This window comes from Aspergillus pseudoviridinutans (assembly GCF_018340605.1).
Source record: "Aspergillus pseudoviridinutans IFM 55266 DNA, scaffold_6, whole genome shotgun sequence".
In the NCBI taxonomy this organism is placed as follows: domain Eukaryota; kingdom Fungi; phylum Ascomycota; class Eurotiomycetes; order Eurotiales; family Aspergillaceae; genus Aspergillus; species Aspergillus pseudoviridinutans.
This window is the reverse complement of record NW_025091286.1, coordinates 290,351-316,344: the sequence shown is the minus strand read 5'-3', so window position 1 is coordinate 316,344 and position 25,994 is coordinate 290,351. Positions and strand designations below refer to the sequence as shown.

The 25,994-nt window shown below is 51.6% G+C and overlaps 9 protein-coding genes across 9 annotated transcripts; 5 read left to right on the top strand and 4 right to left on the bottom strand.

Moving 5' to 3' along the window:
• Window positions 1-218: 218 nt before the first annotated feature.
• Window positions 219-2,984, top strand: Asppvi_008564 (Zn(II)2Cys6 transcription factor; the record flags this gene model as incomplete). The annotated part of the gene is made up of 7 exons (XM_043304430.1): window positions 219-301; window positions 387-521; window positions 592-857; window positions 912-997; window positions 1,044-1,678; window positions 1,729-1,899; window positions 1,949-2,984. The coding sequence occupies 7 exons, from the start codon at window positions 219-221 to the stop codon at window positions 2,982-2,984; spliced, it is 2,412 nt and encodes an 803-aa protein (XP_043160365.1).
• Window positions 2,985-3,178: 194 nt separating this feature from the next.
• On the bottom strand, window positions 3,179-4,634 carry Asppvi_008563 (BUD22 family protein; the record flags this gene model as incomplete). The annotated part of the gene is made up of 2 exons (XM_043304429.1): window positions 3,179-4,321; window positions 4,404-4,634. The coding sequence occupies 2 exons, from the start codon at window positions 4,632-4,634 to the stop codon at window positions 3,179-3,181; spliced, it is 1,374 nt and encodes a 457-aa protein (XP_043160364.1).
• A 442-nt stretch (window positions 4,635-5,076) lies between these two features.
• Asppvi_008562 (complex I 30 kDa subunit family protein) lies at window positions 5,077-6,058 on the bottom strand (the record flags this gene model as incomplete). Its single annotated transcript, XM_043304428.1, has 3 exons — window positions 5,077-5,130; window positions 5,187-5,836; window positions 5,893-6,058. The coding sequence occupies 3 exons, from the start codon at window positions 6,056-6,058 to the stop codon at window positions 5,077-5,079; spliced, it is 870 nt and encodes a 289-aa protein (XP_043160363.1).
• A 514-nt stretch (window positions 6,059-6,572) lies between these two features.
• Window positions 6,573-12,450, top strand: Asppvi_008561 (CCR4-NOT core ubiquitin-protein ligase subunit MOT2; the record flags this gene model as incomplete). Its single annotated transcript, XM_043304427.1, has 6 exons — window positions 6,573-6,625; window positions 6,691-6,757; window positions 6,844-6,959; window positions 7,051-7,419; window positions 7,486-9,284; window positions 10,187-12,450. 6 exons carry the CDS (start codon window positions 6,573-6,575, stop codon window positions 12,448-12,450), a joined length of 4,668 nt encoding a protein of 1,555 aa, XP_043160362.1.
• Window positions 12,451-12,823: 373 nt separating this feature from the next.
• Window positions 12,824-14,381, bottom strand: Asppvi_008560 (thiamine pyrophosphate-dependent dehydrogenase E1 component subunit alpha; the record flags this gene model as incomplete). Its single annotated transcript, XM_043304426.1, has 5 exons — window positions 12,824-13,591; window positions 13,647-13,856; window positions 13,904-13,965; window positions 14,016-14,203; window positions 14,269-14,381. The coding sequence occupies 5 exons, from the start codon at window positions 14,379-14,381 to the stop codon at window positions 12,824-12,826; spliced, it is 1,341 nt and encodes a 446-aa protein (XP_043160361.1).
• Window positions 14,382-15,697: 1,316 nt separating this feature from the next.
• Window positions 15,698-18,736, top strand: Asppvi_008559 (beta-mannosidase mndA; the record flags this gene model as incomplete). Its single annotated transcript, XM_043304425.1, has 5 exons — window positions 15,698-15,881; window positions 15,936-15,942; window positions 16,000-16,080; window positions 16,148-16,374; window positions 16,440-18,736. 5 exons carry the CDS (start codon window positions 15,698-15,700, stop codon window positions 18,734-18,736), a joined length of 2,796 nt encoding a protein of 931 aa, XP_043160360.1.
• A 477-nt stretch (window positions 18,737-19,213) lies between these two features.
• Window positions 19,214-20,237, top strand: Asppvi_008558 (class I SAM-dependent methyltransferase; the record flags this gene model as incomplete). Its single annotated transcript, XM_043304424.1, has 2 exons — window positions 19,214-19,397; window positions 19,480-20,237. The coding sequence occupies 2 exons, from the start codon at window positions 19,214-19,216 to the stop codon at window positions 20,235-20,237; spliced, it is 942 nt and encodes a 313-aa protein (XP_043160359.1).
• Window positions 20,238-20,888: 651 nt separating this feature from the next.
• Window positions 20,889-22,288, top strand: Asppvi_008557 (SIS domain-containing protein; the record flags this gene model as incomplete). The annotated part of the gene is made up of 2 exons (XM_043304423.1): window positions 20,889-21,317; window positions 21,389-22,288. The coding sequence occupies 2 exons, from the start codon at window positions 20,889-20,891 to the stop codon at window positions 22,286-22,288; spliced, it is 1,329 nt and encodes a 442-aa protein (XP_043160358.1).
• Window positions 22,289-23,171: 883 nt separating this feature from the next.
• On the bottom strand, window positions 23,172-24,164 carry Asppvi_008556 (nicotinamide/nicotinic acid mononucleotide adenylyltransferase; the record flags this gene model as incomplete). Its single annotated transcript, XM_043304422.1, has 3 exons — window positions 23,172-23,456; window positions 23,515-23,788; window positions 23,857-24,164. The coding sequence occupies 3 exons, from the start codon at window positions 24,162-24,164 to the stop codon at window positions 23,172-23,174; spliced, it is 867 nt and encodes a 288-aa protein (XP_043160357.1).
• Window positions 24,165-25,994: the final 1,830 nt, after the last annotated feature.

Sequence of the window (25,994 nt, the reverse complement as noted above, 5' to 3'; positions counted from 1 at the left end):
AGCCGGGAGCACAAGACCTTATTAATTTCCCCACTGCCGGAGAAACCTAACAGACACCGCCCCGGCGGATCGGCTTTTCCCCCCCAGCTAAGCACTCGGTGCGACATCAACTTGGACTGGTGGAAGTAAACTAGGATCTGGCCTTCATTCGTATTGTTCCTGAGGGATAGACAATGGTTATCCATCATCCTCCTTGATTCCATTATTTCAAGACTGTCATGGATGTTTCTACGCCGGCATCGCTGGGGAATCCAAAACGTCCCCGCGTTTCGGAGGAAAACCGCAAAAGAGCTGTGAGAGCGTAAGTCCCGTCTTTCGTGACCCCATAATGCTACATTTCTTTTGTTACTTCATTTTGAGAGGTTACCGATAATTGACCTTCGCAGATGCGATGGTTGTCGACGAGTCAAGGAGAAGTGCGAGGGGGGCGTGCCCTGTCGGCGATGTCTGCGCTATCGGCGACAGTGTGTCTTTACTCACCCCGATCATGCAGAGAAACTTGCTCGCTCATCGTCAGTCTCGTAAGTTTATTGCCTCCTTAGACACCATAAGTCTTTTTGTATTGTCCACAAACTCATTATGTACCGTCAGCCATCTGGAGCGCACCGCCGGCCTCAGCCGTCACGATCTGGCTGAAGGGGAGCGGGTCCGACTCATGGAGCGCATTCTAGAGTACTATGTGCCCAACATCTCCTTTGACATTCCGTCGCTGCGAAAGGCGGCCGAGGAGCTGAAGAGTAAGCACAGAGGCTCCGAGTCGGATGTCCCCTCGACTCGTGTTGAGGGCGAGGACCTCGAGGATCTTGCTATCGAAGATGAAGATTTTATGATCAAGGCTTTACCTGATAATACGACACGTATGTATAAAGCTTCCCCTGGTTTGCTTAGAGAGTTGGCTGATCGTGACATAGAATACTCTGGAGAGTTTTCATATTTGAACTTCTCGATGAAGATTCGGAAAAAGATTGATGAATGGATGAAAGCTGCAGCACCAGAGGTATGTGTTGACGATACTCATGGTCTCACTTTTGCTGATCATTCAGGCATCTACCGAAGCGGAACCATTTGAGGAGAGATGGCGGGCTACACAGCTACAGTCAGGCTCTTCCATGGTCTCAGCAGCTATCACCTGTCTGCMGCCTCGTTATGTAGCAGATTTTCTGGTTCAAATCTTCTTCAAGTACGCCCAGACAAATAATTTCTACGTGGAAGAGGACTGGCTACTAGAAAAAATGCACACATGTTATACAAACCCATCGAGCCTTTCGTCCGACGATGCTGGCTCGGTTTGCTCGATCCTCATGGTCCTGGCGGTTGGGACACAGTTTGCTCACATGGAGTCTGCCACTCCTGTCAATCGATTATCAGCCGACGCATCGATTAACGACGACCATCACTTCTCGGAAGATGAAGTCGGGCTCACCTTTTACCAGTTCGCCTCGAAATTGCTTCCCGATATCATCGCCACTGCCTCGGTTCGGAGTGTTCAGGCCTGTCTGCTGATAGGCACATATCTACTACCACTCGACACATCTGGACTCTGCTATACATACTTTGGTCTAGCACTGAAGATGGCTATTCAGAATGGTATGCATCGGAAGTATCAGGGCGAGGGGCTCAATCCGCGGATGGTCGAGGTCCGCAACCGCGTCTTTTGGACGGCGTACACCATAGAGAAGTAGGTCATTTCCTTTCATCAAGTTAGCTGCCGTATGCTCATCAAAACAGGCGTGTTAGTATCCTCCATGGGAGACCGGTTTCTTTATCAGATGCGGATGTTGACGCCGCAATGCCGGTCGACTTTCCCGGGCTGATGCCCGCGGGTCAAGTGTCCAACCACACTAACATGGTGACATTGATCAAGTTGACTCTGAAACTGGGTGAAGTTTCAAACGAGATGTACGTATACCTGAATTTAGTCCTTCAGACGAGCGCTGACATTAGCAAGATCCGTGTTGCGGAAATCTCGGAAAGGCCAACAGCAGGATTGTCTTGAGCGATTACTCAGTCTAAGAAAAGGTCTGCTGGACTGGTGGGCTACATTACCAGAAGAGACCGATTGTCGAGACTTGAACCCCTCCGGGCCCCTATTCCGTTCGAATGTACATTTGAAACTTGACTACTGCTTAACGAGAATCTTCATTGGGCGACCCTTTTTGTTCAGCAGCATGAAGTCCACCAACCCGGCTCTATTTCAAGGCCCACCGTTCAAGACAACATCCAGCCTTTCCAAAAACTGGTCGACGCTCGTCACCGACTGCGTCGAGGCGGCGCTCGAGATCATCGATCTCTGTCGGCTGCTCCGTGACGAAACCGGTCTTGCTCGAGCGTCCTTTACCGAATTCAGCTCCTGTCGCGCCGCGCTGCTGGTCATCCTAGCGCAGAGCTTGACCAAGCGGACAGAGAGGTTGCGCGAAGCGCTAGAAAAAGGCATGGCTCTTATCAAGATCATGTCGATGGGAGTGGGCTCCGCGAGATCCGCCGTCAGCGTGATCGAGGCACTTGAGCGGGCCATTCGCCGTCTTGAAGATTGGAGCGAAACACAGGCTCAGAGAAATGCTGGTGCCGCCGAGTCCGCCTACGATCGCTTCAAGAACTGGGAGATGCTATGGAAGACCGGCCCTATCTCCCCAGGGACAACGGTCACGTTCCCTGAACAGTATACTCCGGCGCGCCCCGGAACAGGGATCCCTCCTGTACCTGTCACACCGATGACCGGCACGGAGGCAGGCAACGACGCCATGGAAGGCGATGTCTCCAGCACCGATATTGCAGGCTCGTCGGACTTTTCCGTACCACATGCCTTCTCTCAAATGCCGCMTTTGGGATTCGACCACTTTGTCTCCAACTTTCCGCAGGAACTGGGCGAGTTTACTGCTATTCCCTGCTTTGAGACTGATACTCAGCAGGGCCTTGGGAATGACATGAAGGCGTCGCAAGGATGTCCACCGGATACGAGGTGGATGCAGTTCATGGGCGAATAAATGAACATTTTGCTGAAGACGTGGGCAAGGCAATTTTCCAATCGGAAAATTGTAATATGACAGCTTGAGCGGTTTATTAGCCTCGCATTTTATGCATGATACCTATTTTGAAGATAAACAATGCAATATATACATCCACAATATCAGAAATTTCTTCGCAGGGTATTCTTCATTCGTAAGAGACAATATGCAAACTAATCGAACGTGACCTTCTTTCCCTGGAACGACGCCATCGACTTTTGCTCCTTGGCCTTCCTGGCCGCCTCCCAAGAAGGATGCAACGGCTTATCATCCTTAACATTCTTCTTGTTGAAGCCGCCGGGAGGACCACGCTGCGGCCGGTCACCACCGGTGGCGTCGTTATCCCTCTGTCGGAATCTATCGCCCCCTCGTCCCTGACCCAGCCCGCGCTTGCCTCTCGGCCCTTCAGAGCCATCCGTAGCACCCCGGCGCGTATCCCAGCCACTATCCCTATTCTTCCTTTCATTATCTTTTTGTTTCTTGATATGGTTCGCTCCACTCCCGTACTTCTTCTCCCAGAGGGCACGGCGAGCCTGCTGACCCATTCTGTTCTTTCGGCGCGGAGGGCCCGCTGCGCCCTCGAGGTCTTCGGGCTCGGACTCGGAGCCGGAGAAGTACCCGCCCATTGTCAGAGAGGGGAGGAAGGTTGTGCTTGTGGCTGGGGTGGTGGTGGAGGAGGAGGAGGCCTTTTTGGACTTCTTCGTTGGTTGTTCGGGGGAGGGAGAGCGGGAGACAGAGCGAGAGATGTCGGAGTAGTGGACTGGGTTGTTGGAGTCGTCGGAGTGTGATGCTTCTTCGGCGTCGCTTTCGCCATCGCTGTCGGAACCGGAGCCTGGGGCTAGCCGTGCGTCAAAGTGCGAGTAGTCTACGCTCTCGGCGTCGTCCATGTCGACGTCGCTTCCTTCTTCTCCTTCGTCTGCTTGCTTGGACGCAGTCTTTCGGTTGTCGGCGTCAGATGCTGTCTCCGGCTCTGATCTCCCATCCAACGATGGTACTGGCTCTTGCTCTTTGCTTTCACTCTTGCGTTGGTCGGCGGACCCCTTCTTCTGTTCTGGCCCACTCTTCTTGCCTGCCGGTGTAACCTCCAATCCAAGTAACTGCCTGATCCCGTCCATAATACCCGGAAAGACATTCTTCACCGGATTCGACTTGTAAAGCCGCGCCGTGACATTCGCCTCAGCCGTGCTCCGCGGCCCCTCCGTAGAGATATTCTTCCGTTCCTTGAACTTCAGAAAAACAGGCGACTCGGCGATCCGCTTTGTCTTGACAAGCTGCTTGAAGAGGTATTTCTCCGCCGTGGACTGGAAATTGAGAGTCTGTCGCATGCGTCAGCGTCAGCGTCAATCCTTCGCACTTGCGCCTTGGCTTTGGTGGACCAGTCGCAATCGCATTACCTACCTTGATCACCTTAATTTCCTCCTCGATTCTCGCCAGCGCCTCCGGCTTATTCTCGCTCTTGGCGGTCTTCTCTCGCCGGCCGAGTTTCTGGCGCTCAAAGGCCCGGGCGGTTTTGAGGGCCCGCGATAAGGCCGTCACGCCGTTTTCGAATCTGGCGGTTAGGCGCGCGAGTTTGATGTCGCTGGGCCCGGAGGATCGGTCGTTTAGGTCGGAAAACTTGCGCTTTGGCATTTTGCCTCGTCTCTTGGGGAGGATTGCTGGTTAGGTGGTGTGTAGGAGTTGTGGTGGTGGAAAGTTAAGATGCGGAGATTCTTTTTTCTGCGGCGGAATAATGCCAAGAAGTGGATTCGATGCTTTTCGATTGCGGTTGCGTTTCATCATCCTCATACAGGGATTCTGGCGCAGTTGATGTTTTTATACATCGAATGAGCTTTTATAGTAAATACTGCTAAGGGTCTTTAATTGAAACCGCCGGTTGTCATTTGTGATTGTGGTTCATCTGGTTTGCTGCGCAATGTCTGTGTCCAATGGCGGGGATTTTAATTAGGATTATCACCTACGGAGTATCTACGAAGGTATATTCAACGGCATTGAATCGAACAGATTCCTCGACGTATACGCGGTATGTACATACAAACAACGTGAAAGGGAAATACGGATACATTCTGGAGCTCTATTTCTTTTCATCCTCCTTCTTCTCCTCCGGCTTGGGGGTCGGGAGCTTGAACTATATTGAATCATATTAGTTTTCATCGGTTCACAAGAGTCAGTCACCAGACATACCGAGTCAGGTTTCCGGTCAACACCATCACCAACAGGCTCCCAAGCAGCGGTGCCTCCTTCGAAGTTCCGGAAAGCCTGTGTCAGCTCAAGCGGCTCAATGACGATACGCTTCTTTTCTTCATCGTAGCGCAGCTCAGTGTAGCCGGTCAAGGGGAAATCCTTGCGGAGAGGGTGTCCATCGAAACCGTAGTCGGTCATGATACGACGTAGATCGGGGTGGCCGCTGAAGAAGACACCGAACATGTCGTAGACCTCACGCTCGTACCACAGAGCTCCTTCGAACAAACCGGTCACACTGGGCACGGGACTGGCCTCGTCGGCATATGTCTTGACACGAATACGGGAGTTATAGCGGACGCTGAGCATGTTGTAGACGACCTCGAAGCGCTGGTCACGAGTGGGGAAATCAACGGCGGTAATATCGGAGATCTGGGTGAACTCGGCAGCGGTGTGGTATTTCAGGAAGCTCATCACAGGGATGATGCCGGTGGGAGGGACGTAGATTGTGAGCTCATCCTTCCACACCGAGAACTGCTGGACGTATTTGGGCAGGCAAGACATGACATATTGGCCGTACTTGTGCAAACTCTCGGCCTTATCCTGGTACTTGTCGGCTGGGTTGACGACCGGTGCGCGAAGAGCTCCTTGGGCTATACTCAAAGTCAGTCATTGAAGATCGGCCTCGCTTTTGTAGTCAATTGCATACGGGGACGGTGCGCTTGGCGCATATTCTCAGGCTCGGGAACAGTTGAGCCCTTGGAGGCGAGCTGTACGGTCGAGGAGAAGGCGCGGCATGTCTGGGATGATGACCTCGCAGTCGATGCCAGCGAGCGGCCAGTGCCCAGTCGCATCAAGGAGCGAGCAGAGGCCATGGTGAAAGGACAATGGCGGATCCGGAGAAGGAAATGGAGGCGTTGGAGGGGCGGTTCAAGCAACCGGAGACATCCACAAGGAGCTGGCCGGAGAGGACTTCGAGGTTGCTGGGAACCATGGAGTCACGTGAAGGCTGACATAAACCGCGGAAGAAAATGCAAACGGAGCAAACAAGGCAAACACAATGTGGCAGCTCCGCGTCCAACTTCGTTCTCTCTTTCTTCGCCTCAAACTCTCTCTTCCTCTGCTGGTACTGCTGCAAGTCCTGCTCCCTACTAATCACCGTTTCCCTTTCTCTCCTTCTCCTCTTTCCCGACATCTTTGCTTTCTTGTCTAGAGTCCTCTGGATTTCTCTTATCGCTTTACTGTCCTTCCAGCGACCGATCATTTTTTTTTTCTCGGTTTCTTCGCCTCCTTCCCCCTTCTCTCCGGGTTTCGGCTTATAAGTATTGGGGTTTCGCATCCACCTGCACATACGTACTCAATTAGTACACTCTCACAAGGACGATCAATATGTCGAGTCGCCCGCAAATAGATTCTGTCATCGATGATGACGATGAGTTCTGGTATTTTTGGAGTCCTTTCCCAGCGCTGCTGTCATTCGGCTTTGGCTAACAACTCTCGACCTTAGCCCTCTCTGCATTGAAGAATTTGATCTGTCCGACAAGAACTTTAAGCCATGCCCTTGTGGTTATCAGGTGTGTTACTCCTTGCATAGCTCCCCTCCTGCCTGCCTTACGGTGTGCGTTGGCGCAAAATTCTTTTCTAACCGTTGACCAAACAGATCTGCCAATTTTGCTACAACAACATTAAGACCCATAGCGAAGAGGGCCGATGCCCCAACTGCAGGCGCGTTTATGATGAAAGCACTATACAATACAAGGTTCCTGATGCAGACGAGTACGTATTACATTTCCGCGCGTTGGCAACACTCCCTCCGCTTCACCCAAATGTCTATTTCTTGGCGCTAACGGCTCCATTTTCACACTAGGTTCAAAGCAGACTTGGCGTTGAAACATCGAAAGGCTGCCGCCGCAAAAAAGAAGGAAGCTGAAAAGCGCGAAATTGAGGCTTCCAGCCGGAAGAATCTGGCGGGGGTCAGGGTCGTACAGAAAAACTTGGTTTACGTGATCGGCCTCAACCCCACAATACGCGACGAGAGTCAACTACTTCAAACTTTGCGCGGGAAGGATTATTTCGGTCAATACGGCGAGATCGAAAAAATCGTCGTCAGCAAGGCCAAACCAGGTGGCAATCCTAACCAGGGTATCGGTGTCTACGTGACATATGCAACTAAGGCGGATGCTGCAACCTGTATCGCTGCCGTGGACGGATCTACTAACGGCGACCGTGTACTCAGGTAGGCCCAGCTTTTCATTCCTTCATCGAGTTTATTCGCAACTCTCAGCTAACTGTTCTATTTTAGGGCACAATATGGGACCACCAAATATTGCTCATCGTTTCTCCGCAATGAGCAATGCAATAATCGAAATTGTACTTTCCTGCACGAGACGGGCGAAGATAGTGATAGTTATAGCCGACAGGATCTTTCTTCGATGAATACACTGTCCACTCAGCGCCCCAACGGTATTCCCAGCGGACCCAGTCACGCCATTCCTGCACATGTCGCTCGATCCTCGGCTCAACCTATTTCTCACCCAATGCGCAGACAGGCCAGTAGGGATGATGCTACTGGCTTGCGACAACCGGACGGGTCTGCTCTCCCCTCGTCGGCCAGCTGGGCAAACAAAGATAGTGCTATCCATCGCACCAGGCGAGCCAGTCTAGCGGGCAGCCAGGCTTCCCAGAGTCCTCGTCCAGTGCATGCCACGGTCGCACAGGGGGCAGAGGAAGTCAGGAAGATCGAAAAGCAGTCCCAGGAGCGACGCCAGACGCCAGTGCCTTCGGAAGCACGCCCCGCCACTCCTCAAACGTCGGCTCAGGCGCCGCCTGACCCCATCGCACCCCTCCTCGAAAATATACTCAAGGCGGTCAATTCCCCGGATTTCAGGTTCATCTTCTCTGCAGCCGGTCTCCCTACAGAAGAAGTTGCTCTTATTGAGAACCATCCTTCGTTCATCGACCCGTACGGTGGCGTCAAACGTCGAGCAATGCGGGAGAAGGCGGAGCAGGAGCGCGCGAAGAGAGAACAGGAGCTTCTTCAAAATGTGGCAGCCGAAGAGGAAAGCCGAGAAAGTGGAAGTCTGCAACTCGGTGGTGAACCAGATGACGCTCACCCACCAAGAGGCCGTGGAGGTCGTGACTCCCACGGTGCTATTCAGCCGCCGTCTCAGCAGGGTACCACGACGAATTCTGCGATTGGGTCACCCGTGTCGGCCGCTAGTCACCAGTTCCAGGGACTCAACCTCGCCGGTCGTAGCCTAACCCCGCTTCAGCAACAGCAATTGATGCTGCTCAAGTCTGCCGGCAGCCAGCAGGCTGGCCTGGTGGATCCCTTGCCGAGTGGATTGGGTTCGACCGTTCTGGATCAAGCCACCCAAGTTCGTCAAGGTCTTCTCCAGTCGCAAATGGCGCAGTTCAACGCCCTACAGGCCCAGAACCGTCAGTCCTCGCGGTTCTCATTCACCAACGATGCCAATCCAAAGAACCTTCCCAATGTCAGGATGCTCAGCCAGCAGGCTGGTTTGATGCAGTCCGGCACGCCGAACCCTTTGGCGGCACCTAGCCCTCAGCACGGACTAGCCAACAACTTCTACACTAGCGGGGTTCAGGGTCCACCACCCGGTCTGAAGACAGCTGGTACTCCTCCCATCAGTGGAGGCGGCATGTTTGCTCAAGGTCACGGATTTACCACGAATGCCAACATCGGATTGGGCGGCAACATCGGCAAGCAGGAAGCCAACCCAGAGTTGATGCGCGAGTTGTTGCGAGGTCGAAGTGGCACAAATGCTGGTGGATTGCAAGGGCAAGAGGCCGCTAAGCGTGAGTTCATGTTTCCTTTTCTCCAACAGCACCAAACCCCCCCTCCCCTGACTCCTGCCAATGGCCTTCTCAGCTCTTTCTATGGTTCCCAGACGGGGGCTTTCTCCGAAGCTGGGCCACAGAAGCAGAAGAAGAAGGGGAAGAAGCACAGACATGCTAACACTTCCTCCGGTGGAGGCGGTGTAGTTGATCTTGCGGACCCGAGTATTTTGCAGGCGAGGATGCACCAGGTCGGCGCAAATACCACTGCTGGGCAAGCGCTATATGGGAGTCAGGGTCAAGGTGGGTACAATCACTCCATGATGTATGGAGGCGGTTTCAACCGCTGGTGATTACCATTCTCCCTTTTGTCGCTCTCCAGTCTTCCTCTCCTCGCATATTCGTGTCTTTCTTCTTGTGATGACCACCTTTGCTTTCCTCCTACACGTCGTTTCCTCCCTGTGATGCTTGAGCTTTGATTTTGTTTCTTTTCCCTTCCACGACATGATATCATATTTCCCTCTTCGTTTTCACGTGGTGCAGGATATGAATTTGTCTCTTTTTGATTCCCGAGTCTGACCTCTGGCTTTGCTATCTGATTCACACTCTGCAACGAAGCATTGGGCAATGGGCTCTGAAAATTGCAAGCAGTTATGGCGGAATGCCTTTGGCGTTATATTTGTGGCGGAGTTTTTATGTGTCATTTGCTTCCCTTTATTCTTTACTGTTTTCCTCGTATTACCAACATCCTCTCGGATGAGTGACGTCGCATTTTCATGAAGATCTCATTTTCTTCTGGCCGACATTGACTTGGTGGCCGTCGTACTTCTGTCTTTTTTCTTTCTTTTGCATCCAAGCTGGGTTGATCTATCAGCGCCGTGAGGTCCTCTCGGTCTGGCCATGGTTCCATGTACGTTAACCTCCCTGCCCTGACTTTGGTAAACTGAAGCAGGGCCGTCTATCTGAAGTCAAATTCTCACAATTACTGTTCATATAGACACCTTTGCCCTGCGCCTGACTGGTCAACCTAGCCGGGAAACTTTTGTGTAATCGTCATGCCCACAGTTCTTCGTATATTTTGTCTGATCTGCTTCTGCCCTTGCTCTGGAGAGTCGACTGTCTGCATCATGTCGCGTTCATTTTTTTCTGATACCCGTCCTTTCACCCACCTCGTTGCATTTCAGCGAACTGACCGGAGCAAGTAGTGGACGAAGATTTCCCGCCTCTGGGGACTCCGCTCAAGGACAAGCGGCCCGTCGACAGCTTTGGCTTCCTCCTTCGATCTCATCTTCCCAGTGACACTCAGGGGACCGCTCGCGCCGGGACCCCGACACTTCCCCCCGGTCTCCCTTTGCCACACGCCCACCCGGCATCGTCGTTGTTCCAGAGCCCTTTGAATCCGTCGAGCCCGTCTCTGTCGATGTCTATGCTACCCCCTGGCCTCGATATCGCACGTTCTAAGCCTGGAACACCATCTCAAAGCTTTTCCGAAATAGAATCTCAGCGGCCGTCTCCAGAGCCTCTAGAAACTCCCGAAAGCGTTCCACCTTCCACCAAGTTCAAGAACATTTCGGAGATTTCTCTGGGTTCGCCTGTGCCAAAGTCCGCACAAAAAGCTCGGTCACAGGCTAAAGCCGAGCTTTCAGCAAGTTCAGATGATAGGAGACCGAGTGCGAAGGATGGAGACACCAATAATAGTCATCCTAACAAGAAACCATCGACGAAGGCCAAGCCAATGAAGCTTGATCTACACTTCACACCAGCTCAGCCCCAAGAAACTCTGTCCTCGAAAGCAGAATCTCCCGCTCAGATTGCTCCTCTGAGCAATGTTGCAGCGCCCGTTTCTGCCGTCGTGTCAAGGCCAAATACTCCTATGACAGGTGTCTCCCGGGCTTCGGACTCCTCAGCTCCTCGACAGCCTCGGGTCCTTCGCGTGGTCGATACCCCAAAGACCGAGACACCGCCGCCCGTCTCCACCTCTCAGTCAGCTGCTTCTCTCCCGGCAACTCTGAAGACACGTTCCAGACGGCCAAGCATTTCTTCGCTCAGTCGACCTGACACTCCCGGTGATTTGGGCTCTGAAGCGGATATGTACACGTCTGCATCCGTGTCTCGTGCCAATTCACCGCCTGCTTCCTCTAGGATTGGCTCTGCACCTGTGCGCTCTATCACTAAGAGTCAAGCCAAGAAAGAACGCCGGCAAAAGGCAAAGGAAGCCGAATCTAAGAAACAGGAACCGGCCGTCACGGAGGAGCCAGTTCAAGCCCCCATCATCGGCAGGAAACGCAAGACCAAGAAGGCTCCGACACCCAATGCTGATGCATCCAACACGAGCACAGACAATGCGCCTGAGCCGACAAAAGTCAGTCAGCCCAGCCCTCAAGACTTGGCTGAGAAGGTTGAACCAAAGATTGAGGAGGCGAAGAAGAATAAGCAGGAGAAGCCTCCGAAGCCCCGTATCGAAGAGAAGCAACCCGTATCCGAGAACAAGCCAACAGAGGCATGGCGCTCGAAGAACACGCTCGAACAGCTCATCAAGGATTCTGAACAAGGCGGCGTCTCGATCAAAGATTTGTTTTTGGAACGGACTTCGCCATTACAGGTCTTACTTGCTCAGCTGCACAAGGCTGGCCAGTTAGATCTAAACAATCACCCTCTCTTCAATCCTTCGAATCTCAGTCAGCGCTTTGACATGAAGTGCACATCTGACGATTACGAACTTTTGAAGCAGCCTATCGAGTTGACCGAGGAGCACCGAAAAGCCTTACTTCGTGGGGAGCCTGTCCGTCTCCATTCTTCTTCTACCCAACTGAAGGACCGCTGCCTCATCACGCCTCGCGGTTGTGTCCTCCACCACCTGTCACCCGAGGAAGAAGACAGGTATCTTGCCTTGGAAAAGAGCATTGGATGGGCAATCGATTCTTTCCAGGAATACCCGGCAGCACTTATTACAGAACCCGATGTGACCAATCGTGGTGGAGGTTTGGATGCGCTCTTCGCCACGCCCGAGAACTTCAATATTTGCTGGGTAGATGAGACTACAGCGGATCTTTCATCTGCAGCACATTCTGGATCTCCGCCGGCTGCCGATGCGTCTGTCTCGTCAACTACCTCTGCTCCGCCAAACGTCCTGTCGACTATGGAGGCGGACAGTACTCGTAGTCATAACTGGGCTATTGCGAGCACTGCCGAATTGGCCAATGCGACGGCAGCTTCCGTCAGGTCTTTTGCAGCTGCTACTGCAAAACATATGCTTGGAGCTGCTGGTGTGGTTATGGGGACTATTCCAGACCTCGACGATGTTGTTGGAATGACTGATGAGGAGCTGCGTTCATTTGCTCTCAAGTCTCAGAAGGACCTAGAAGGCTCGCGAAAGGAACTAGATGCTATTGATAAAAAGCTCGCTGCCTTGTTCAAGCGCAATAAGAAGCTTGCACAGCAGGCTCTTGCTACGACTGTGGAGGTATAGCATGTCTGGGATATGTTGCCCCTTGCATAATGAGACAATTATGGTAGTGCTGTGGTACTCAGTCAGTCGAGGTCGTTTTCCACTTCTTCTTGACACTATTGAATGGCAATTGTACAGTATAAAGAAAAGCTGTGCGGGGGATTGATTTCTTTTCTTGTACGTTTTCAGCGCGCCACCCTTGCCCCATTCTTATGATACTCCAATATGATTACTCTTTTGAAATTTCCAGAACCAGTTTGAGGACGCATGCTCTGCGCTATGATCTCCAAAAATTGTAGACAGACACTTGTATCATGTTCATCAGTCATATTACCCATTGCGGGTATCTCAGATCTATATGCCAAAGGAACAATATGCCACCAGACCAAGATTTCTACAGTCCTTTGATACCATCTTCGTATGGACGGAGGTCGTACTCGTCAGGATACGTCTCCAGAATGCGCTTGAGCTCCTTCATCTGCTCATGCGCTTCCTCCGTCAACTCGTCATACACATCCTCGAATGCCGCCCGAATGGGAGGCTTCTTCTCACGCTCTGCATCCCCAAATTCTTTCAGAACAGCCTTGCGCAACTGATCGCGCGTCTCCTGCTCCAAATCCTCGTTCCACAGCCCTTCATTCTCCAACCACTTCCGCAGTCGAATAATCGGATTGTCCCGGCGTTTCCAGTCCTCGACCTCCACACGCGCCCGGTACGCGAAACTATCGTCGCTTGTACTGTGGTGCGAGACACGGTAGCTCATCGCCTCGATGAGAACCGGACGGCCGCCGTCCGTGAGCGCGATGCGGCGCGCTTCCCGCATCGCCTCGTACACGGCGAAGATGTCGTTGCCGTCGACGCGGATCGTGTCGATGCCGTAGCCCACGCCACGACTGGCGATGCCGTCGCCGCGGTACTGCTCCAGCGTCGGAGTCGAGATGGCGTAGCCGTTGTTGCGGCAGATGAAGACTACGGGGCAGGATCGTGTGGCGGCGATGTTCAGGCCGGCGTGGAAGTCACCTTCGCTTGCGGCGCCCTCGCCGAAGTAGCAGGCCACGATGCGGGGCGGGGTGTCGGGGTTTTGGAGGGCTTGGAGTTTCAGGGCGTACGCGGCGCCGGAGGCTTGGGGGATCTGGGTTGCGAGTGGGGAGGAGATGGTGTGCTTGCATGTTATGTCAGATTGGTCAAAAATGACAAATTGGTGGGTGGGTGCTTACTGTGCGGGGGTAGTTGGAGCCGTAGTGAACAGGCATGTTACGGCCTCTGCCGTTGTCGTTGCGGTTGGCGAAGAGTTGGCTCATGAAGTCTTTGAGGGTGAAGCCGCGTTGTTGGAAGACGCCTGCTTCGCGGTATTGGGCGAAGACGACGTCGTCGGGGGTCAGGGCGGCTGCGGAGCCTACGCTGATGCCCTCTTCTCCTGCGGAAACCTGCTCTGGTGTTAGACTTGTTGGCTATTCGGGCTGAGTGCTCGTACCATATAGAAACTGAGACGCCCTTGCCTCTGGGCCTCGAACATGATCACGTCCATCACGCTCACTGGTTTTCATTAGTGACCGTCCAATCAATACACCAGGATAAAAACTCACCAGTGAGCATGTTCTTGTACCAGGTCAATATCTCCTCGTTTGAGACATTGAGTGATTTCCGGTCTTTCTCCAGCATCACTCCGTCGGAGTTCATCACTCGGTAGGTAGGGATACTCGACTCCTCGACAGGGTTAATAAAGGACATCTGCGTGGTGAATTTGCTGTTGACAGCACCAGGGAAGCGGACTCTATTGCCACATTTCCGTTAGACACCTTCATTCTATCCTATTGAGCATGAGAGTGTGCCAAATACCTATCCGATCCTGGCCGCTGGGAGATGGAACTGCCCCATCGCTTGGCGGAAGGGATGAGAGTCCGCTGGATGCGCGCTGGCCGCGGTAACCGGGCCAGAAGATTTAACGGCATGATTGAAAGTTTGCAATGTAGCAGAAACTCATTGATTAAGATGGAGGAAGAATCACGATACCCTTTACATTCAGGGACCGACAGGAGTTGATTTCTTATGATTCTGGGGAAATGCGGAGGACTCGGTTGGCGTCGGCCCCAACGTCATGTTATCCCCGCACTTAGCCGTGGCTTTGGCGATAGTACAGCAGTTTTACCGACAACAATGAGCAGTATAAATGGGTGGAATATATCTATTCAAGTAGTCAATGAGACCTGTTCCTATATAGTTGCTATGCTTATGCCTTCAGTTAATCTTCAGAAATCTCAATGATTTGGTTTGGTCTCAAACGGCCACTGTTGTCTTCATAGAGTCAAACCCCGGGAAACGCTTACCCAAGGCTAGGCATGTACAAAATTGTGAGCAGTAGAGTTATCTTGTGTAAAGAAAAGACAAAATAAGAGGTCTATCGCTATTATCATGTCGTGTTGGTTATCGGCGTGTTATGAACGCTGCGAAGCAGTCGATCCCGTTACTATATATACAATTACACTGATGCTCCCAGTAAACCATCCTGCATTACGATCCTTATCTTTCCATTCCGGAGATTATAACAGTGTAAGGCCAGGTTAACTTCTGCTTGCTCTGGGTTATCATACTAGTGAATCATACCTTATGGTACGTTAATGGTAGCCAAATAATAGACTGTCTCGGTGGTTTTTCTCCCTGGGTCTTGTGTCCTTGTCGGCCGAGCTATCCCTTGACTTGAAGCCATGAAACATCCTCTTCTCTCACGAGACTCAGCATTGCACCTATAGGTGAGTATCAAAGACTTCCAAGTTCTTCCAAGTATGCTAACCATAAGATATCAGTCTCGCAGTCTCTGGGATAAAATCCTTGCCTCCTTCACCCCCACAGCGCCGATCTTCTCCTCTCTTCCCCGCTTGCTGTGATTGTCCCAGTCTGGATCACTTACTGGTTACATCGCAGACCACGGTTGCATCATTGCATTGAATATTGTTGCATCCATGGCATGATCAGACTGTTCAAACAAACATCATTTCTGGAACCTCCAATCCATCCCTTCTACCTGATTCAACACGGCCCTAGCACCGTCTTCCCCGCCTGGTACTGATCGACCTGTCGTCACTCGCGAGAGAGGTAGTTTTAGTGGCTGAATGCTTGTTTACTACACTTGATATCGGATTGAATGCCGAGAGACGGTCTGCGTTGGATCCTATAAAGGCTGCCCTTATTTCGAGTCCAAGACCAAGAAGTCTCTCATGGAGTCGCTTTGTCTTTAACCGGCTGAGCACTTGAGCACAGTTTAGTCGTCATGCATGTAAAAGCCGAGACGGTATTAGCATTGCTTACGCCCGCTTTACCTTCAGTTGTTAGCCAGCATGTTGTGGACCTGAGTGGAGATGGTTGGACTCTCAGCAGCACAGCCTTAAATAGAACGGTGCCAGGTCATCTTCCTTCTCAAGTGCACCTGGACCTGTTTGAGGCAGGTGTTATTAGTATGAGGACACCGACTCTTAACATCTGATTGCATGATCTAACAATACGTGTAGCTGATCCGTGCGTCTTTTCACTTTGCTAGATGGCAAGCAGAATCCTAATCTAATCCCTTCGCAGATATCACGGCCTCAATGATTTCAACCTTCGTTGGATTGTTGATGCGAATTGGACCTATACCAGCAAGCCGATCGAAGGGCTGTGAGTACCCATAGCCAAAAATCTACACACATCACATCTAATCGTTCCGACTGCTGATGCTTCACAGCCTTGAAAACTTCGAGTCCACGTGGCTGGTCTTTGATGGACTGGACACTTTCGCGACGATCACGTTCTGCGACCAGCATGTTGGTTCAACAGACAATCAATTCCGGCAATACCATTTCGACGTATCTCAGATCTTGAAAGAATGCAAACAAGGTCCAGTGCTTAAGCTCAACTTCGGGAGCGCCCCAAACATTGCAAATGCGATTGCAAAGAGCCCCGATGCGGAAGGTCAGGGATCCCGTCGACATTCCTGCCATTCCTGCCTTGTGTGATTGAAACTCATGCTTTTACAGAATGGCCTGCAGGTATACAAATTACCAACGAGTACCCAAACCGCTGGTTTATCCGCAAAGAACAATCGGACTTCGGATGGGATTGGGGACCTGCCTTTGCTCCAGCTGGACCATGGAAGCCCGCATACATTGTTCAAAACAGCCATGCTGAACTCTACGCTCTCAATACTGACCTAGACATCTACCGACAAGGCCAGATCAATTATCTTCCCCCTGATCAGGGCAAACCATGGATTGTCAATGCGAGTATCGACTTCTTAGGTCCTGTGCCATGTAAACCCTCCATGTTGATCGAGATCAAAGACGCCGCGACGGGATCAGTTCTTTCTTCAGGACTCCTCCAAAACGTTACGGTGTCTGGAAGCTCCATTACAGGGACCACGACCGTCGACAGTGGTGCTCCGAAACTATGGTGGCCCACTGGCATGGGTGAACAGAACTTGTACAACGTGACTGTCACTGTGCAGAATGATAAGAAAAAGACCCTGGCCGAGGTCACCAAAAGAACCGGTTTTCGTACCATCTTCCTTAACCAAAGGAATATCACTGATGAGCAGCTGGCCCAGGGGATTGCACCCGGCGCAAACTGGCACTTTGAGATCAATGGACAACCGTTCTATGCTAAAGGGTCTAACATTATACCTCCGGACGCCTTCTGGCCGCGGGTGACGCGAGCTAGAATGGCACGATTGTTTGATGCAGTAACGGTGGGAAACCAGAATATGCTTCGCGTTTGGGCCTCTGGTGCATATCTCCATGACTTTATCTATGACCTCGCCGATGAAAAGGGTATCTTGCTCTGGAGCGAGTTTCAGTTCAGTGATGCACTTTACCCCGTTAATGACGCATTTTTGGAGAATATTGCGGCCGAGGTGGTCTACAATGTCCGTCGAGTAAACCATCACCCGTCCCTAGCTCTGTGGGCAGGCGGCAATGAAATCGAGAGCTTGATGCTTCCGATGGTCAAGGCAGCGGATCCCACGGGGTATTCCAAGTACGTTGGGGATTACGAAAAGCTATATATCAGTCTGATTTTGCCCCTCGTGTACGAGAACACACGCTCGATCACATACAGCCCCAGCAGCACGACTGAAGGGTACTTGTATGTCAATCTCTCTGCGCCTGTGCCTATGGCAGAAAGGTATTCAAATACGACTCCGGGTTCATACTATGGCGACACGGATTACTATAACTACAACACGAGCGTCTCCTTCAATTATAACCACTATCCCGTCGGCCGGTTTGCAAATGAATTCGGTTTCCACAGCATGCCTAGTTTGCAGACATGGCAGCAAGCTGTTGACCCCGAAGACCTTCACTTCAACAGCAGTGTGGTGATGCTCCGCAACCATCACTACACTGCCGGAGGCTTGTTCACTGACAACTTCAAGAACTCGTCCAAAGGAATGGGTGAAATGACGATGGGCGTGGAAGCATACTATCCAGTACCCAGCAAATCCGACTCTGTTGCCAATTTCAGTGCCTGGTGCCATGCAACGCAACTCTTCCAAGCCGATATGTATAAGTCCCAGATTCAGTTCTACCGCCGAGGAAGCGGAATGCCAGAGCGTCAGCTAGGATCGCTGTACTGGCAGCTAGAGGACATCTGGCAAGCACCAACTTGGGCTGGAATCGAGTATGATGGCCGGTGGAAGGTTCTTCATTATGTGGCCAGAGACATCTATCAGCCTATTATTGTGTCGCCTTTTTGGAACTACACCACCGGCCTCTTGGAAGTGTATGTGACATCCGACTTGTGGGAGCCCGCGCAGGGCACCGTGAACCTGACCTGGGTTGATCTGTCAGGCAAATCCATTGCTAACAATGCTGGCACGCCCGAAACTGTCAACTTCACAGTGGGTGCCCTTAACACGACCAACATTTACACCGTCAATATCTCTGAGCTTTCTCTGCCGGATCTGAGAGACTCCATTCTCATCATGTCTCTTTCTGGCCAGGGACGTCTTCCAAACACAAGTAATAAAAAGACCCTTGTCCATCAGAACCATTTCACGCCAGTCTTTCCCAAAGACCTCACCTTGAATGACCCAAAGCTCGAGCTCTCGTACAGCGCGGAAAGCAGGAAATTTACCGTTCAGGCTACCGGAGGGGTTTCCCTTTACACCTGGCTCGATTACCCGGCGGGTGCAGTAGGATACTTTGAGGAGAATGCTTTCGTACTACTTCCAGGGATTCAAAAGGAGGTTTCCTTTGTAGTCCAGGAAGGAAATGTCACGGATGATTGGGTGCGGCGGGTGACAGTACAGAGTCTCTGGGATCAGAATGTGAGGGACTAGGAGCTAAAAGCAGTTTATAGCCAGATTAACCTGCCGGTGGTGCGTCAGATTGGCAGGAAATCAGACCTGCTCAGCACAGAATTGAGATAGCGTTTGAAGAAGCTGGTAGTAGCAGTTGTACTGGCACGTTCTTCCGGCGACTGTTCATCTCCATTCGGGGAGTTGCTTTTGACAAGAAAGCCTGTAATTTAAGCAACCTATCTCTTATGACTAGAGTCCTGTCGGAGCGGTTATTCTAGCTAGCATTCCCGGTAATTCCACTTAACAGATTCATTTTCCTGAAAAATCATTGCTCAACGGAGCGATGATGGCTGATAAGAGCGGCGTGAGAATCCGGCCGGCAGAAAAAGTGCTCCGACGCTACCTACTTTCGGAGCTCTGCTGCTCTGCCCAGGTAACACCATCAACCTCTTCTTCGGCTTCAGCATTTCATTTCAACCTCACGTTGGGGCCCAATTCGTTGAATATCACCACGCTATGTCATCCCGGTCACTATGGAGAAGCCTGCACTACAGTGCAAAGCGAAGGGTTGCAATTCCCCAGAGCCAGTACCGATGCTTCTCCTGCTCTCTGCGAGTACAAGATAGCAAGACGAATCACGACGACCAGATGACCCATTTCGGCTTCAAGAATGTTCCTGAATCTCAAAAAGAATCTATGGGTATGTCATGCATTGTGATTTCCTTCTCTGATTTGGCGGAAAAATCCCAAGGCAGAAGATGCATGTTAACAAGGCGCCTCAGTACGGACGGTGTTTAGCTCCGTTGCAGCTTCCTACGACGCCATGAACGACTTCATGTCCCTTGGGATCCATCGTCTGTGGAAAGACCACTTTGTACGATCGCTGAACCCCGGGTCCGCCCTACCATCTCGCGACAACGACACCACCGGCAAAGGCTGGAATATCCTCGATATCGCTGGCGGGACCGGCGACATCGCATTCCGCATGCTCGACCACGCTACCAACATCAACAACGACCATCAGACGCGGGTGACTATTGCCGATATCAACCCCGACATGCTGGCGGAGGGCAAGAAGCGGAGCATCGACACGCCCTATTATAATACTCCCCGGCTATCTTTCATGGAGGCCAACGCGCAACACATGCCAAGTATCCCGGACAACTCGGTAGACCTGTATACAGTTGTCTTCGGCATCCGTAATTTTACGGATAAGCAGGCTGCGCTAGTGGAGGCGTTCCGAGTCCTGAAGCCTGGCGGTGTCTTTGCGTGCATGGAGTTTAGCAAGGTGGACAACAGTCTATTCAATGCTATCTACAAGCAGTGGAGCTTCAGCGCTATTCCACTCATCGGTCAGATTGTCGCCGGCGACCGGGATAGCTACCAGTACCTTGTCGAGAGTATTGAGAAGTTCCCTAGCCAGGAAGAGTTCCGGTCTATGATTCAGAAGGCTGGATTTATGATTCCCGGCCGAGGATACGAGAATCTCACTGGTGGGATTGCGGCGATCCACAAGGGAATCAAGCCTTTGACGAAGTGAACTGTTCTCTGTATTATAGAACTGTGGCATACAAGATTAATTCCGGGAATGTATTATCTACTCTGGCACAATTCTTATCTGTGGATGTGTTATCTATTCGACAACAAAAATACTTCAATAATGTAACCCTCATTATGGAATCGACTCCTCAGTGACTCTTACAAATCGGATCGATCGACGGAACAGTCAGATATGGCGATGGTGGAGGAGGCGATGGCGCCTTAGTGCTAGTGCTCTCTCTTCCCGCTGCTTCGCCTCCGAAGATAATTCGTCCTCCTCCAATCCCGCGCCGAGACGGGACATACATTCGCCGCAACAACGGAAAAAATGGGCAGTCTGACGATGTCTTAGATTATTAGTTTTATTATGATTATTGATTCGAAATCATCAACTTCGCTCCTCGGCCTTTTCCTCCACCCACCCAATCTCTGAGATGACCAGATACTGATAGCAACCCCTGCGGCCAAGGCTTCTTCCTCCACTTTCCTCCCCTCCCCCCGCTTGTTACCAGAGAATTTTCTCCCCCTGGCTACTATCTCTTCCCTCTTCCAATCCCCTCGTCGTTTGGGAATGGCGATCTAGGGGATAGCTATTTCTTGGATAGATCCTCCCCCGTCAGTCCACTCATTCGATAATGGTCCATTGAACATCATGGGGCACCCCAAGCTGCAACAGCCCCGATTGCCGTTATCGCCTCCCACGATGTCCACCACCTCCGTCCTCGATGGCTTCTCTCTCCTGCCTATGACTCCTCCAGATCTGGTGGATGGGCTTCCCTCGGTGCACCAGGATGCCGCTGCGGTAACAACAGCCATCCATGTCATATCCACAGAGCGTGCCGCTCTTGCCAACCTAGAGCAGATCTACCAGACGGACCGGCTAGCGCAGGAGAACCTTGCGCGGGCTGTCAGTCAGATCGTCCGCACCGTCCGAAATGGCGGGAAATTGGTCGTCTGCGGCGTGGGCAAGAGCGGCAAGATCGGACAGAAGCTGGAGGCGACGATGAACAGTATGGGTATTTACAGCGCATTTTTGCATCCGACGGAAGCTTTGCATGGCGATTTAGGGATGATTCGACCGGTACGGATATTCGCGGCTTTTTGAGAATTTTCAAATGGGAAAGTGCTATAGACTACTAACATCGCCCGCAGCATGATACTCTTTTGGTGATTTCGTTTTCCGGCCGCACGCCGGAACTGCTGCTTCTGCTGCCGCATGTTCCCTCGACTGTACCCATCATTGCCATCACGTCGCACATGCATCCGGATACCTGCCCGATCTTGTCCTTTCATTCGTCCGACATGGGTATCCTCCTCCCAGCTCCGATCCACGAGGATGAAGAGTCCTCGCTAGGTGTCCGCGCTCCGACATCGTCGACGACAGTAGCGCTGGCGTTGGGAGACGCATTGGCTATTGCCACCGCACGACGACTGCATAATACACCCGGTAGAGGTCCCGCCGAGGTCTTCAAGGGGTTCCATCCCGGCGGCGCGATCGGAGCTGCCTCCGCTGCGGCAGTCCTGACACCCTCCAGCATGTCAATAACGTCCATCTCATCAGACTACATCCAGAGCGGATCGACCGCCTCCTCGGAGATCGTCTCATTCCCGAGACCAGCCAGTCGCCAACAGCCCCTTATCACAGACGTACTCGTACCCCTAGACCAGATCCCCACCGTCTCCGCAGCAGACGAGGTCCGTCTCCTCGATGTCCTACTCACAGCAATCCAGCACCCCAACGCCAAGTCGTGGGTTGCCCTCTCGCCGTCGGAGATCATCCCGCCAAGCCATATCCGCTCCCTCTCGCAGAGTAGTAACGTCGACCTGAGCGCTTCCGCCCTAGCTGCCTTAGGTCTCCCCTTCTCCGTAACCCGGAGTGACTGGCTCCGTGTCTCGGGCGCCAGCACACTCGATGATGTCCGCCGTCGCATCGCGAAAGCTAACGCTGCATGCGGTTCCCGCGTGAAGGTAGTTGCCGTGATGCACGACGAGAACCCCGAGGAGTGTGTTGGCGTTGTAGAGGCGGAGGAAGTCTGGGGTGACTGTGGTTGAATTGATTTCTCACTACATTTACCATCTGGAAGGAATGGGACTTGTATACGTACATATAGACGATGTTAATGACTGAATGCCAGCTGACGTATTTGCTTTCTATCGATCATGCAATACGCCGCTCAATAAATTGTTTGGTAGGATTGTTTTCTGTTTTATGCATATTATCGAATTTCATGGGTGTGAATACGAGCTAAATCGAGACCTACGTGCAAGCCATGCATGCGCCACTATTTCTTGCACTTTGGTTGACTTGTGATTGGTATTTTCATCAACGGGTGCATAGAGGCCAAGGCCATGTTTTGCATCAATTCTGACAGGTGCGAAAGCAGATCATAGTAAAGAGTTTGCGAATTTGATTAACTCTATATTCGTCTATGTCATTCAAAAGGGGTATAAGAGACGCAATTAAAGTCTATATCATGCTCTTTGCGCAAAGTGAGATGACGAATCCGGGTGTCTCGAAACAACTGGTCCAGCGAATGTCGTTTGCGAGAGCCACCGGCCCATGAATGGCTCGGTGGGGACCTGTGCAGTGCCGCGGCCTGCCGTCGATGCTCGTGAACAAAGATCATTGATGCTGAATCGGATACCGGGATTCCCGAGCGGTTGGCTTTTGGGAACTCATGACGCTTCGTCCATTCGCCGCGGACGGGACGGAGGACCGAATGCGAGCGACCATTGTAATAGGGATGGCGGAATACCAGAACAAAGATGCGGGAGGAGCCCCCAGTATCGGCCTTCAAAGTGACTGGGAGGTTTAGTCAAGCCACCAACTAAGCAGGCCTTTGCTTCACGCGCTCGCTGGCATCATAGTGTAGCTCAAGGTGTCGAGAGTTCATAAAAGTACAAATGCAGCAATATCTTGGGGCAATCTAGGAGTTCAGCCTGATTTCCCTGTCTGCAATGGTTCTTTGCCTTTATCGGCTGAGGACGAGGCGGCTGTTGTGCTGTCGTCCTCGTATAGATGGTGCTGCTCGATGTAGTGAATGACTGGGACGGGAATGAGATAGCGCACGCTCATCTCGCGTCGCAAGAAAAGTCGAATCTTGGTGCTGCTGACATCGTTTTGGATGAGTTGTTGGATCACGTAGATGTTGTCCTTCCATGGTTGCAACGCTGCCAAAGCCTCGTCGATATCCGTGCCGCTGCGTTCCACGATGAAAGACTAGAAGACTGTGAGCTGAATCAATCCGAGTTAAAAGGTCCATCATATTTGAACATACACCGTATTTGCCCAGAATGTGGTCCAGATCCTTCTCACTCCATACTCCGGGAGTTGACATGGTGTGGATAAGATCAGCGCCTGCAAGCAAGGCCACCCGGACGGGCTTCCGGATACCATTTCCAGCATCAATACCCTCCCGTACAACGTTGATCTCATGGTCGAAATGATCAAGCACAACGGCAGTTGGCTGATACTCCTTCTGCATCGGTTCCCATGTATCGACCATCAACCAATTCGATGTTTGATCAACCGCGAGTTGGCACATAGCAACCCTGATGAGTCATAAGAGACGTCGTCAGCAATCTGAACGAGCGGATAAATTAACCGCTAAATTTCATACCGATGTTCGGCACTGGCTAGACCAGCCTTTCTATACGCGTCTGAGACGGGTGAGAGATATCCACCGATGAGTTCAAAGTCCGTGCTGAATTTGACGTAATCGGCAGCCATTTCAAACATGCGAAGATGCAGATAGGTGATGGGGGAGAAGGAACCGCAAGCCACGAGGAGCAGAGGGGTCTTCTCCGGGTCGTCCATCTTGCGCTTCAAACGATGTTCAGGAAAGGTGTAGTTCTCCATGGGAGCCGGTGGAAGAGGAGGCGGGACCTGGTGGACATCGTCGCTCTGTCCTCCGACCATGTCTGTCATGATTGCAATCTGAGAATTCGGTATGCGGTGATAGATGATTGCGCGGGAGGAGAGCAGGTTATAACTTGCGGAAGAGGCAAATCGATGGGAGTAAATCGGAAAAGGATGGTTTGAGTTGCGGACTAGAGAATGTAGCAGGATGGATGAATGCGGGCGGAGACTGGATTGTTTAGTCAGGCGGCGTGGGGGAGGCGGGGAAGAAGAAATTTATTGAGCAGGAAGAAGAGACACCGATGGCCACGCAGGATGGAAGAATGCTATAAATCTCCTCCTGGAATCCCTCTCTCTAGTGTGCTTTTTTCTTTGATGGATTGTCGTAGTTTTAATATAAAGGAGAATGATTGTTGATGAAGTAGGTAAAATGTTTCAGAGAAAGCAAGAGCTAAGAAAGATGAGAAGAGGGGAAGAAAAGACAAAGATGGCGATCGGTGTGAATCGGAGAATCACCTCATTGATCTTAGAGAAGTTGGCTGGCGGAAAAGCGCACGGAGAAACATCCAGTCACTCTTCTGCCTTCTGCAAGAATAATATTCGCAATCAAAGCTTGGGAATATGGGGGAATGTCTGTCTAATGGTTGTCCTCAATAACTTTATATTGATAATAATGATCCATCTCCCAGGCGGGACGGCCTCTTCTCTCTGATAGGCGACCTACGTCACCGTCTCCAGGCAAAGATGGATGCCTACAATTTTACCCCGTTTCAGCCCTGGCTCTTGCAGCCTCACCTATTCTCGTAGTGATTATTACCTCGGCAGATCTATCATCCTCTTCATTTGAATTGTAGGTGCACATCAAAATAAAGGAATTCGAGTCCCCTATGCTCTAATATTCGGCTTCTCTCCTGCCAACCACGGAGACTTTGATGCAGACACCACCAGAAGTGTTCATATTTTAGAAGATGACTTGGATTCGGTTTCCGCTTCGAGTGAACAGCATCCTCGTTATCCACAGTCCTGCTAAGAATGCTCATCTAGGTAGAAACTTGATGCAGAATCATTGAAAGTCTTCTTAAGGTGATCATGAATTCATGATCATCTCGCAATGTCTCCGACCGAGGTATAACACAAGAGTCGGCGATAAGCCATCGCACCGATAACGGAGTGGGCTTACTACTCCGACAGCTGGAAGGTCTACGTTGAAATAAACATGGACTCACACCATGGGCTGCTTGGGTTAGTAGCGACGTAACCATGTCATTGTGGACTAATCTCGCACCATCTCGAGACTCTAACAAGAATATCAGACGTCATTTGGGTGAGCCACAGCTTTCATGCATCCTTCCCCTCATCAAAATGCTTTATATGCCACCATCAGCCATCGGTGACATGAAAGCTGCCCTCGGTTCCAGAACCGTTCCCTCATGGGGACAGATCCCTACTACTATCAAACTTTTCCCCCCAGCGAAAAGACCATCCCGGCGTCTCTGAGATCTTGTGAGAAGGGAAAGAAACACCAGTCGCAGCCCTCTCTTCTGACATCCATGGGTTCGGCACCCTGTTTCCTCGAGTTACCAACATCTCTACAGGAGGGATAGAATATATCTCCACTAGCTTGGACTAATCTACTCATGATCCGATTGTCGCCAACCAAGCAAACCCTGGACCCGGCCTTCTTGCGAATCTCCAAAATGACCCTTCCAACTGCCTTACAGTGCCCCAGGCTTATAACTGATAGTCTGAAGAGACAAGCAACGAGAATGAGCTCCGTCTTCCTCACTCCACTTCAGGGCGGGTCCGTCCAAGCTTGAAGCCTTGGGTGCGTGATTATGGCACCTTTCGTACTTGTCCTACCCTAGCAGACACCTAGTGGTAGTTGATAGCAATCACTAC